We start from the raw sequence: 14,046 nt of genomic DNA, 5'->3' as shown, positions 1-14,046 counted from the left end.
AAGATTTGGGAAATTGAGAATCAATTGAATACCTGCTAATCATCGATTACCATGAAACTTTATCGAGATGCTAAGAACCTTGTAAAGATTTTTGGGGAAATTGATAAGGATTAAAGAAAATGTGATTTTGAATTCGTATAACACATAAATTATTTTATTCGCCAGAATTATTGCATCGGCATAGAAATCCACTTTCGTTTCAATTAATACTTAGACTTAAAACCATGAATATTCGTTTAACTATGGACATCGTATTTTAATATTCAACTATTACAATATTCTTTTAGAACATTCAGGAGTTTTTCCTTTGAGAAGATGACAACAGGAGTTTGTTGTTCATGTTGCAAACGATCCCACTGAACCGAATAAGTCCTGGCTGATTATTGTTTGTGTACTCTATAAACCCTTCCATCCCCTTATGTGACTGGTATAGTTCATCTTCAATTATAAAACCTTTTAGAAATACACTTCACGTCCTGGAGATGAGAGATTTCAACTCATGTCTCTCTTTCTCTTCCTACCATTGGGCGCAAATGACGTCATTACTTGGAAAATGCTCCGAAGGCATTGATTTTTGAGGTGCCAAAAATTACATCATAAACATACCGACGCCAGAATTCCTGTTCAGAGTTGCTGAGCGGTGCAAATGCTCAGATCTCATGTTCATAACAGACACTGAGCGATGCATCACATCAGTAGTACTTAAGTTGAACCATACGCATTAAATTGAGAGCTTTGTTGCAAAAGCATTTTAATACGCTTTTCCATGATTTCCTTAGAAAGAACAATTAAGAAAGTACCACTGAGGAGGAGAAATAGCTGCAATTCTCATCACTATTGAATAAGATGAGTGACAGAAGAGAAAACGATCGCACAATCCGCGATAAGATGCATATAGATGCACTCGGTTGTCATTAAGAACCGAGTTTCCCTATCCAGTTGATAGGGAACCTGACCTGCTCAGGTGGAACCTGAGCAGCTCAGTAAAGCACGGAGCTGTCTGGTACCATTTCTGCAGCATGCGAGTTGAGGTATGAAGCGTTATCTTTCTGAACGCAGACGAAAAAAAAAAAGTCATAGTGAAGGACTAAATGTTCAACTTCGGTTTTCTTTAATTAGGATACTAAAGTTCGAATTAGCTAACTAGGGACCTGCGTTTCATTTCTTAAAAATGCTTCAGATTATTACACTGTCTTCGCAAGCTATCAGTGTCCCATTACACGAAGATTTTCCATATTCTGGGCCCTTGCATTAATGGTAAAGTTCCTACCACCGATTAAATAATGACCTCATTAGTTCGATTTTCAAGGGGAATGGATTTGATTCTGCTTTTGTTTAATGCTGACAAAAGTTGTTTGGGGACGGGCGGAAAAGAATTTTGATATGGTTGCTCAGTTGTGAAGCATTCTTCTTCTTCTTCCAACAATCAGCTAGGCCTAATCTTCTCTATTTTCTTTTTAGGCCACGGCGTTTATATCCCATACAATAATACGTTAAAATTCTGTTAATTGGCGTAGTTATGCTTCTTATTTTTTTCACAAAGAACAAAGAAACTGAATAATAATAATGCTCTCTGGCGTAATCACCCCCCCCCTCATCCCTCTCTCTGTGTTAATATTATCTTCAACAGATACGTTGTTGCGTGTAGATATTGAAAATATACTCGGAGAAAAACTAGAGCACGCACTTAACTTAGAATTAAAACTTACAACATATATTCACACGATTTTCATTTGATGTATCATCAGACTTCTCTAGATTAAATAAACAAATGAAGGAAGAAGTAGAAAAAAAAAGATAATCCCAATTATAGGAACCTCCGTAGCACAATGGGGATGGTGACGAGAAAGATACGGGGATTAGCGGGCCATCATATGTCACTGATTAATTTTTTCCTCAAAAACTCTGGCCTTTCATCTGAAGAACGGAAGACCGTAACTTAACACAATATGCTGGTTTTATTGTTTAGTTTCAGTTATTCTATTCTATTAGTAATTCCAATCACTAAAACTATCATTACAAGGCGTGATGATTTTCTCGATGCGAAAAGCAGTAATATCGCTTAACATGTATTAATTATGGTTAGTGCTATTATATTTGATCTAATTAACTCTTTCTATACCCATCGTTAAAGAACAGATGAAATTTATATTCCTGTTTTGCAAAAAAAAAAAAAGGAAAAAAATATTTCATTTGTGTATATTCCAATTTTTTTTCTATCACAAAAAATAATAAAAATGTTTGCTAACGGCTCCTTAGGGTTCCTTCCTATTTTATTTATTTATTTACTTATTTATTTATTTTTCAAGGGGAGTGGAGATAGTGATCACTATACCTTATTGCTTAATGATATATTTTTCCAAGGAGAAACACTCTTCTAGTTTGGAAATTTGCCGATAGATGCCGCTACAATTTGTAGGCCAAACTTAGCTCGTTTTTCACCGAGAAAATGTTTAATTATCTTACAAGAATTACAACAGAGAGAAAGAAATATTTCTTGGGAGTAAACTTATTTTAAATTTAAAGTAGTCAATATATTAAGACATTCTGGTACAGGGAAATACTGCATGATCAATACTGTAGCGGAAGAGGCTGCGTTGCATGATCGATCATTTTAATTTGTACAGTAACGAAAAAAATGAAAAGAGATCGTAGTAAATGGAAGAAAGAGAAATTTATGAGTGCGTGGAAAAACATACGAGTGCTGTGGAATTGCTTATATGCACAAGAACCTAGTAACATATGGGATATGAAGGAGAGTGATAAAAAATGTGGGTGCGTGTGAGGGGAAGAGTAGGACAGTATCGTTGACATTTTTTGAACTTGATCGCAACATGGAGTTCCGATAGAGAATTAACTTTATTGCAATTTCTCGCCAAACTATTTTACGCGAGTTAACTGTAAAATTTTAAAACAGGTAACTATTTTGAAAACTATTACGACATGAAGTTGTATTTATTGATTACTAAATTCTACGCAAACTTGTGAGATGTGTTATATAAATGGACAGTCTCATGTCAGAAGATATAACTGAATTTATGACCTCCGTATCTTTTGAGTTTATACGGTGCTCTATTGTTATTTGCGCGGGCTGATACGTTGTTAGTTTGAGAGTACAAAACATTGTTCGACTTTAGTTGTCAGATGGCAGTGTCCTTTATGGTCCGTTTTTGTACTTTAATTCTCTTTTTATTCTTTGAAGCCACGATCTTCACAGAAAACTTCGAACATTTACAATCTAAGTTGGAGTTTGGCCATATTTTCACTTCTTTGATCGAATAGGTAGTGATTGAATTTACTGGTGGATGTTATAATACTTTAACCATGGAATATCCGAGTTGGCCGAATCTCGAGGGCAACCAATATTTGAACCTCACTACAAGTATCACGGCATGAAGGAAGAACCATTATTATGATGACCTACGATTTTGATTATCGAGCTTAAAGCTTTAATTAGCAGCTAGTGGAGGAGAACATTTTATTTATGCTTTTTAATATGAAAAGCTTTTACGAAACGTACTTTGGATTAGTAAAATCACAACTAAAATATGTATTGGTTGTAATCCTATCTCTGTTATTGTTTTGAGGTTTGACAGTCTTGTAGGATGAATGAGGAGGGGGGAAACCCTCCTCATGTCCACTTTCAGTTGTATTAAACAGGAATCGAACCAAGATCGTTCGATCACACGTAAAAGTTTAAAGCCTGCACTTTTTGTTACGTGTTTTATGTATACTAGACAGTTTTGCAGTACGTTTTAAGAATTTTATTTGTGTAGTTAATTAATATTCAATAAAATATTAAATATCCGGATCAGTCTATCCCTAAATAAAAATACTATGCTTTTTATTTCCTTCTTTTTTGTACATAAGTATCATAGATTGGTCTTTCTATTGCTCACTTTATCATGCTTGGACAATCAGCACATAAATATTTTGGAGTAGCCACAATTTACCTTTCAAAGAGTGGGAAGAAATGTACGTCCTTTAGTTGAAGAAAAAAACAACAACCTTGGATTAAATGTAGTCAAGGAAGGCGTAATCGTAAACACAACAGGATGGTCAGAAATTTAGCATTATATTCTCTTCATTTTAGTTGCAATTGCTCATCATTGAAGTTTGCACTATATGTTATCTCTCTTTCCACTTTATGCTCTTTCCTAAATTTTCCTTCATGTGAACTCTGAATTTCCTTTATCTATTCTGGCATATTTCTTTTCTCTTGTTCTAGTTTCGTTATTTTTCTTCCGACGTGCAGTCATTTTAATAGCGCGATCATTGATATCTTTGTTCTGAATTTTATTTTTATTGGAATAATTCATAAAATTTTGTTGGAATGTTTCTATTCAGTTCTTAAAGTTCTTAAAAGAACTGGGCGATGGACTGAGTCCTTGACTCTTTATCCCGTCATCTGAGTGAAGATAATCTGTGTGGATGGAGTGTTGTTGAGCTAAAAAGCTCTAGTCATGGCTGGGTAACGGCAATAGCCGAGCCTCAGTTAAAACGTCATTGGCTATAACATTGCCATTTGTTACCCTAGAAGTCCTAAAAAGGACTTTTTTTCTATTCAGTCCAGAGAAAAACGATTATATGTAATTCAAGCATTAAAAAACTAAAAAGGTTTCTGAAGAAATTTTATTTTATTAATTTTATGTTTCAATTTCTGTTATCTAAAGGATAAAATATTAAAAGATTATATTCTTTATCTTTCTTTTCTTATCATAAAGTAAAGAAAACTTAACATCACCGAAATAAGAAAGCTCACGTCTTTTAATGCTATTTTAACTCATCACTGGATCGAAACTTACAGTGAACAAGAAGTACCACTCACATAGAAAACGGTGAAAAGGTGCCATCAGAATGAATTATTAATGCTATAATCTTGTCCTGAATGGACGATGAGGTATTTGAGATCGCTCGCCAGAAAAAACAAACGCTAATGGGAAGTGTTATTATGTGTGTGCATTCTTTTTTAATTGGTGATTATTACATCGTTACGTACGAACGTGATCGGAATCCAAAGTAGAGGATCAAGGAATGTAGGCGAACTGGGCCATACGAAGCAGTTAAAGCTCTAATCCGTTCTTAAAACCGTGACACCTAAAGGCACATATAAATTCATCAAACTAACGCACGCAAAGAGAGAGAGAGAGAGAGAGAGAGAGAGAGAGAGAGAGAGAGAGAGAGAGAGAGAGAGAGAGAGAGAGAGAGATTGAACTTATTAATAATGCTTTTTTTTTTTATAAATATATGAGCCTAAACAGTATTACTCAAATCAGAATACGTGTTGTAATAAATCTATTGAGTCTTCAATAAATTATTTTAAAATGCTTTAAATAGAAAAGAACTGATCTTCACAAAACTATCACTGGCATTCTTTACGGAGAATAGTCAAAACAAATATTTTTTGAATTTAAATGAATAGATTGCTTCTAACTTTTTCGTGTAATAATGTTCACCAAAAGGGAGCCCGTTGATCAACTTCCACCGAAGTCCCAGCAACAGAGATGTATCTAGAATAGTTTTGGATAAGCTATAAATCTCTGATTCCAAATTATTAGATATTAACTGCAACAACGAACAATATTATTACGCAATTTTTCGAAGCCATCAAATACCACTTGATAGAAGACGAACTTCGTCTGCAACCTATTGGTTAAAAGTTACAGAGTCCTTTGGATGGAGAGACCTAGATTCGAATCCAGTCTAGGACAGAAAAAAACTGTTATTATATTTTTCCCATCTGAACGTGAGTTAGTCCGGCTTATAATGTGATGGTATGTTTTTTTTTTTTTCATGGAAACTCCGTTTTTTATCCCTGCAAACCAGCTAGAAGAACAAACGCAATTGACAGACATTACATTGGCCTCACAGCCTCAGTTGCATCGGGAGTAATTCTAAACAACCAATCAACTAACCAGCTCACGAGAGTACCAAGGTGGAAAGGCATAGGAAAAACAAAGTATTCAGATAGAATATCATATTAATGTAATGGTTCGAATCTTAAGTACGTCGCGCTTAAGACTCTTCTGTACCTGCTTGATGAGCGAATATAGAAAGAATAAGAAACATCTCTTGCGAGAAATAATTTGATTTCTTTGGATTTTTCCTTAAACGATTTCATTTTAATTCGGTGTACTTATTTTTGCTGCTGCGAATTTAGGAGTAACTTTCGCATCCCTATAGAAAGAATGGAGAGAGAGAGAGAGAGAGAGAGAGAGAGAGAGAGAGAGAGAGAGAGAGATTAACGAAGCAGCGTTGTGTACTGACTTAAAGAAATATTATTTTAGTGCAAAAAATTTAACCGATCGCAGAAAACTTCTCGCAGGTATTTCCGAATTAATCAAATGTATTCAAGGAATACTTGGATAAGTATTGGGATGTTACAATCAACGTCGATTGCAAATTACTGTAGCTAGCTACCTATTCAACCACACGTGATACGCCAACATTAACATAGCTGATTTTTAGGGTTTCAACCAGTTTCAGTTTGGTCGAAGTCGGCTGGATACACAGAATTCGAGAACCAATCCTTTCCAACGACAAATTCATTAGCGTTATCTTTGACTCTCTAACCGGACTATATTAATTTATCTAGGTATGTTGTAAAATTAAGGGTAAAAGGAAACACGTAATATTAATCAAATAGCAGATGGAATGTTGTAAGCCCATTACGTCCACTCTAACTACCGCCTTTCATCAAGCTTAGCGGAGCGTCGTAAGCTCCTTGTTAAATTACTTTATTATCTTAAGCTTAATTGGTTGTTTTGAGACTGTTATAATTTGCATACGCTAAAACACAACACCACCGAAACAAAACATACGTTTGCTGTTAAAGAAAAAAAGTCAACCATTATTTCATGTGGGAAAGTAACAATCTTCAGCTAATTAGGCTTAACCAATTAGACTATCTTTACAACAATAGTTTTTACTAAAATATACGGGTATTTTAGCGCTTATTTTGTTTATTTTTAGTTGAGTATAGGACTAAAATAAAAAAATATTTTTTTTATCAACTATAATTTATTTGTTAATAAATGAAAGTTTCCATATCTACCTAAAATCCACATTATTTTAAAAATATATTAGTGCACCATTTTATTTTTTGTATATGTATAATATGATAATTTCTATATGATTTAATCTGGGCAGATCCAGGGTAACGGATGGCAATGCTGCAGCCAATGGAGTTTTAACTGAGGCCTTAGCTAATGCTATTACTCAGCTGTGACCAGAACTTTTAGCTCAATAACAGCCCATCCACACAAATTTTCTTCAATCAGACGAAGGGATGAAGAGTCAAGGACTCAGTTCATTTCCCCCCCCCCCAAAAAAAAAAAAAAAACTTTGCGAATTCGCGTCCCAAATTCGACTGACTATGAGTTGTCTAAATCATAGATGGTGAACAGTCCACGAATGCTTTCATATTATGGGATACGATACCACATTAAGGCAGTTAATACGCAATGTGATGTCATCAGCTACTATATATAGAAGTGGTGGTAGACTAGTGAAGACAATTCACACGCAAGCTTTATTTGCTTAAGGTTAGGTATAGAATTAAAATAAAAATATGATTTCTCGTTTATTATAATTTATTTAGGATTAACAAATAAGCCCTTCCTTTAATGGACTCCAAGACTCGACTAAAATAACATGTCGGGGATGGTATACAGGGATCTATATTACCTTGAGCACGGAGAGCTATAGTTCCATATAAAATATTCATCGAATTCTTCTTGTACGGAATCTTCATTTATTGACTTCTGTGCTATTTTTAGCATTCGCATTTCGAAAAGTCTTCAACAAAGATCGGACTTTTGCCCTTTTTTCAACAAAAGAGTATTTCTGTAACGAAATTCAGACATTAAGGATGCCAGAGTTGCAGTTACTGACGGATACGATAGCATTGGTAGGAACACAGAAGATCGTTCCCGAGATAAACACATTACTTTGTTGTTGTTGCCAGCCTTTATTGGACACCTGTGAATGCTAACTTTTTGACCTTTCTCTTCTCTCCCCGGTGATGGCATCCGCATCTGTAACATCATTACTTATTTATTATCATTGTATTTTCACTGTCAATTTTCTTCCGAAGTGGGAATGTTGCTTGCATTTTAAGATGCTTCAATGGTATCTTCGCCTACTTTCCTTACTTTTTATAACTACGTTTCCCCCCCCCCCCCTCCCTCCGATAGCGACGAAAATGATCCTCAAGTGGGTTGATGTTACCTTCTTTGGCCAATGTTCATACTTCTAACAATACCGTGTTTCGCTAGCAAATACACTCTACTGAAAATCGTTTTGTATACACCTTTTCAAATATATGTTAAGGCGCAAATAATACAAAAAAAAAAAAAACGGAAGTGAGATACTTTTTGTGGTATGTCATTTGTATAGTTGTTTAAGGTGATCTCTCTCTCTCTCTCTTTCCAATGTACTGTATATTAAAAAATCACTCCGATGGTCACAAGAGAGCCCCTATTTATGTCATCTCTTAAGAAACCTAACTCTGTTTTCTTCTACCTATTCTGCAACACATCTGTCTTGGAGGTGAGGTTTTATGCTCTTCTATTTCCATTATTTGAATTAAAATCCATTCCTCGTTTTTTGGCATTTTGTTTACGACGCCAAACATTTCAAAATATTTTGCATTTTAGATTCCCAAAAATTAAAAACAAAAATAAAAATTTGTAAATCAAGAAAATGTGTATGTAGCGGCAATTTTCCCAGTGTTTAAAGTGGAAAATTTGCATCTAACAGTAGTCCTAAAAACGGAGAATACGTAAAGAGACGTAAATGGGATTTTATGTAGGTGATAGATCTCCTCCACCCACATAATAAATTTCATGAATAAGAGACAGATATAGTTGCAACACTATTCTGTGCTGCAATAGTATTATTGGCATTGTTATTAATTATTCGCAACGTCCAAATTAGGCAAACAGCTTAGTGTATAAAAATAACGATATTTAAACACAAAATCGCCAATCTCTTTATTTATTATAAGCGGATAACTTATTTCATTGTTGCTTCGTTTCTAGTAATTGAAATAAAACTGAATTATTATTAGATATGACATACGTTGTTAACGAACGAAATATTAATAAAACACATTCTAATCCCACGTTATTATAAGTTTCCTTAGGTAATAATATAGTAGACTCGCCAATATCACATTTTTATTTCTCAATTTTTCATAGTTATTTGTGAGAGGGCGCTATCATCGTTTACCGAAAGCCAACCAAACGATTTGTGTTGTGTATTTGCTTGGACACCATTTTCTTTTGTGAAATAAACGGTTTAAATTTATCAAATAATTTGATATTTAATAAATGTCGGCAAGTAATATGAAATTATTCTTCCTAATATTTATTTGATAAGAAAATAATTAAAAACTTATTTATGTATTTAAAATGTAATGAATATTTAAAATTTAATGAAAAATCATTTCAATACCGAAGAAATGTTCACTGTCATACGATAATTGCAGCAAACATGGCTCATCTATGAACTTGCCTATTGCAGTGCTGACAAAGAATCTAAGACAGCTTTTAAGGTATGTCAAAAAATAGCTTATAAGCATATATATAAAAAGGATATATAGGATATGTGTGTATATATATATATAAAAGGATTTCTGGACTTAAAATGTAGTTACATCTTAGGTAAGATTAAATTTAATTAAATAAAAAAAATATTTTTTAGAGAAAGTATAGTAAAGTTCATCATACTAATAAATAAATCACAATTTCAATTATAAATAAGTATTCTACATAGTAAATACTAAATGTCAGTCTCATTATATGCATCAGTGAGGAACATTTTGCGCATGCTCACATCATCCAATATTTGCAGATAATTTCACATAACTCTTGCGGGAAAAAATGCTTAAAACTCGATCAATATTATCATTTGATGATTGAAATATTTCTTATACACAAAAGTCGTGATTGATGGATTATCATTTCTTTCCATATATAAAAAGGCTTGTTTTTAATAATTAATGTATCTAACTGGGCTTTTCGGCAAACCTTATCACTCGAATTATATTTTCAGACTTATTAATAAAAGAAATGAAATACTGGGAAAAGCAAAGTGAGATAATAATTACTATTTCGGTTATTCAGAAAAATCAACCAAACTTAATTTTTGGTTGATTTTTATTAAATTACCTTAATTACAAGACAGCTAAAGAGTAACATCTGCTGACTTCACTATTTCACTTTTCGCATTTTAGTTAATCGACGCTTTCATTCCAACGTTTTGCCAAAATAAACATTAAAAATAAGTATAAATTTAAACACATAACCCAGGGAATGGATACAAATGGGCCAAGCTTCTAGATTCATATTTACACATGAATATTGCAGGCTTATCCAACGTGCGTACTTTTTTTTTTACCTTAAATATGATCTTAAATTTACTTTCTTTTTGTTCCGTTCTTAATTGATATCCCGAATTCAGGTAAGATCTACATTAATGGAATTATTAATTTAAGTCATCCCCACCCCCTATCATCCCACTCTACCGGTGGATGGCGGCTATTTCATGGCAAGCTGTTGCAGAGAACTTGGCTTGCTGTTGTTGGGCTCACTGGGTCAGGGCTTTGGTTTATTGCGAATCGCTGAATTCTTCGTACTTGCATCATTATTATATACTTCTCCACTGATGTTTAGTCTTGAGCTGTTAAGGAATAGTTATTAACAATCAAGAACGTATTTAATGAGATATTCAGGCGACAATTATATTACCTCCCTTTCCCCAATGAAACAATACCTTCAGAGACTTAAAACATCCAATCAGAGCCGTATTTTACTTTTATAATCAATAAACTAGAGATTGTTTGGTACCTTTGACAAAGGAAGAAGGATTGAAGTTTGATAGCTCAAGTTATTGCCGATTCCACTTGTTAATTGAACGCAGTTTTTGTGTATGTGATTGTTTCTATTAAAACATGGTGTGTTAGATACTATACACTGGCTACAAGGTGTGGGTAATATTTAATTATCTTTATTTATTTTTTATTTTTTGCAAATAACTTTTGCATCATTGTTGACAGCATACACTCTAGTTTAACAATATTATGCATGACGTGTAAATTGCACTATATCAGTTATTTAAAATATTGACATTCATCGAATGGAATAACCAAACAGGTGATATATGCCATTGCTATCTAAACGAACCATCTCCACACAACTTCGTTGAATGAAAAATGAATGTAATCAAGAGAAAGAATGAGTAATTTATAAAATATACTTTCTACTCGTGCAGGAAACTGATTCATGCAAATAACTAATAGTTAATTATATAAAATGATTTTAAAAAGATGCAAAGAATAATATATTTAAGACTCTTCAGATAGTAAACGAGTTTTCTTTGATCTGTTAATGCAAGACACAAACACAATATTGTCTTTAAATAATGGATCACTTAAGAGACTAATCATTTATATTCCATTAGAATATTAAACTTTAATATTCTTATAAACAAAGACAAAGACAAATTTCTTCCGTGATGGTTATAAAAATTGTGATTTATATATTCGCCGAATTACGGTCTAGATATTCGGATGGGGGTAAACTGATTCCAGCTTTTTTTTTTTTTTTTTTTTGCTTTTGAAGCAGTAGGAATATTTTAAAAATGCAACACGCAAACAAAGAACTGACTTGGAAAATGCACAAAATGCCATCACTCAAAATGCAGCATCAGTGGATAGAATAATAACATTAAAAAGAAGTCGTTTTTATTTCGAAGAAACTTAGTGGTAGCCAGGAATATTCAAGTCAAGATTTTTCTTTTTCCGTCCCTCAATAATCTGTCATGCTTAGAAATTTATTTAAAAAATAAGAAGAAAGTTAAGGAAATAACAACGATCATGCAAATATCTCATCAAAACACATTGCAAAGAAAATCACGAGATTATCCCAATTAGAAAGGGGAGTTGCATTTAATCTATAAATGCTGCTTGATTTCACTTGTACACAGGACATGCTCTCTCTCTCTCTCTCTCTCTCTCTCTCTCTGAACTTCGAGATACAGTCTGTTAACTTTCATGTTAGGCCTAGTAATTATGTCCCGGACCTCCTCCTCCATTGACGTCATCGATCCCTGGACAAACAGTCGATAGCTGCATCCAGCTACGATGTTCAACGCAGTGCTTCACCTATTTCTTTGCCGTTTCACTTGTTTATTTTGGGCCCGTGTGTGTATGTGTGCGTGTGTGTGTGTGTGTGTGCGCGCGCGCGCTCATCGCAATGTGCGGTCATGTCCTGGGTGATGTTATTTCGTTACCCTTGGGAAGCCAACCTTTTAGAAATATATTTGTATTTTGGTGCGAGTTAATTGTCATATCGCTCTATTCTTACGGAGGAAGTAGGCCATGAGTGAAACTTGGTTTTTCTTGTCTTCTTGACCTTATTTTAACGGAATCATCAAAGAGACTATTTAAAAATTCTTTACGTCAAAAGAAAATAGGCAGAATGCCGACTTGTTTTTCGATGCTTTCATTAATTTTAAAAATACTACATTTTCCGCAACCAGTTATGTTTTTAGAATTCCCTCCACATTGCAGGAGATTTAATGACATCGTATTAAATTCAGTACTTGATTACAAACTTAAATTCAATAAAATTTTACATCCGATACAAACAAAATTTAAAATGTCTTTAAAATTAATAAAACTTATTAATTAGCTGATGAATAAAAAAAATCGGTAATTAATTTTATTTAAAATTTAAATTTTTTTTAAATTCTCTATACGTATTTTATTAATACTAAGAAAATATAAGAACACCTTAAAGAGTATAGCTTAATTAAATAATAAAGCGGTTTTTAATTTGAATTTTGGATTCAGCGGAAGGAGAGCGGTGATGATTAATACCCTTGGAGGGTAATGGATGATAATGCTGTAGCCAATGAAGTTCTAACTGAGGCTAGGCTATTGCTGTTACCCTCCTGCTATGATCAGAGCTTTAATAGCTCAATAACACCTTATCCCTACACTGTCCTCTACAGATAACGGGAAAAATGAAAAGCATTCTTGCTTCGCCCCTTTAAGCCAGTCCTTATAAGGACTATAAGGACGTGAGATGCGGTGATTAATACCCTTGGAGGGCAATGGATGGCAATGCTGTAGCCAATGAAGTTCTAACTGAGGCTCGGCTATTGTTGTTACCCTCCTGCCATGATCAGAGCTTTAATAGCTCAATAACACCTTATCCCTACACTGTCCTCTACAGATAACGGGGAAGATGAAAAGCATTCTTTCTTCGCCCCTTTAAGCCAGTCCTTATAAGGACTATAAGGATAAGAGTTTTTAATTTGCTACTAGTCTTATACTGCAGTGCCATTGGCTGTTCATGTAAAACAACATATTGAGATATTAGTTCTGAATGAACACTTTTATCTTCTGAAATATTCTATTTTAATTTTTTTTCCCGAATTGATTAACGTATATGAGGTAAAAACAGTGCTTCTAGACTTTTATCAACAAATATTATGTTATACACTAGTGATTGATGACATGAGCGTGTCTCTATGTGTCTCTCTCCATTCATCTTATAGAGATATAAGTTTTCTGCAGGTAAACATATATGGTGCTGTAAAAACAGAAGAATATATAAAAGAAATGTGTTGCTATGGAGATGCAAAATCCAGCTATCTGTAGCTTGGCAAATCGTAAACAAAAATAAACATTCATTGTTGAAGTCGGGACTATTCGGATAACGCAATACCATTTCCCAACTGCGAGTACATTTTTAGGCAAAAGTTTCTATAAGAAAAGCGAGCAATAGAAAAATCTCAAAATAGAAGTTGACTACTCTGTTCCAAGAGAGAAAGTTATGTTCGTGTTGCAAATTTTTTTCGAATTCCGACACATTACTGTGCCCAGATGGTTATTCTGAAATAAACGGGCAGTTGAAATAAGTGGTCACATGTCATATTGCAGCAATACATTAAAAAAAAAAAAAAAGGTTAAAATTTCAGCATCACTCTTAATTGCAAAGAAAGATGACAGCAAAAACAAATATTTATTAAATTTAT

At 33.7% G+C, this 14,046-nt stretch overlaps 1 protein-coding gene across 5 annotated transcripts in view; it reads left to right on the top strand.

The window, feature by feature from the left end:
* LOC150092644 (potassium voltage-gated channel protein Shaker-like) overlaps positions 1-14,046 on the top strand; it is a 709,278-nt gene that overhangs the window by 494,108 nt on the left and 201,124 nt on the right. The window contains exon 2 of one of the 5 annotated variants that reach the window (XM_090414380.1): positions 9,491-9,556. The exons of the other annotated variants lie outside the window; for them this stretch is intronic. Within the exon in view, the coding sequence (XP_090270506.1) occupies positions 9,491-9,556 (66 nt within the window). The remainder of the gene's footprint in view (positions 1-9,490; positions 9,557-14,046) is intronic. 5 annotated transcript variants of the gene reach the window in all.

This window comes from Typopeltis vanoorti, chromosome 25, assembly GCF_054136105.1.
Source record: "Typopeltis vanoorti isolate ZY-2024b chromosome 25, IOZ_Tvanoo_1.0, whole genome shotgun sequence".
Lineage (NCBI taxonomy): Eukaryota > Metazoa > Arthropoda > Arachnida > Uropygi > Thelyphonidae > Typopeltis > Typopeltis vanoorti.
This window is presented reverse-complemented; position numbering and strand designations above follow the sequence as displayed.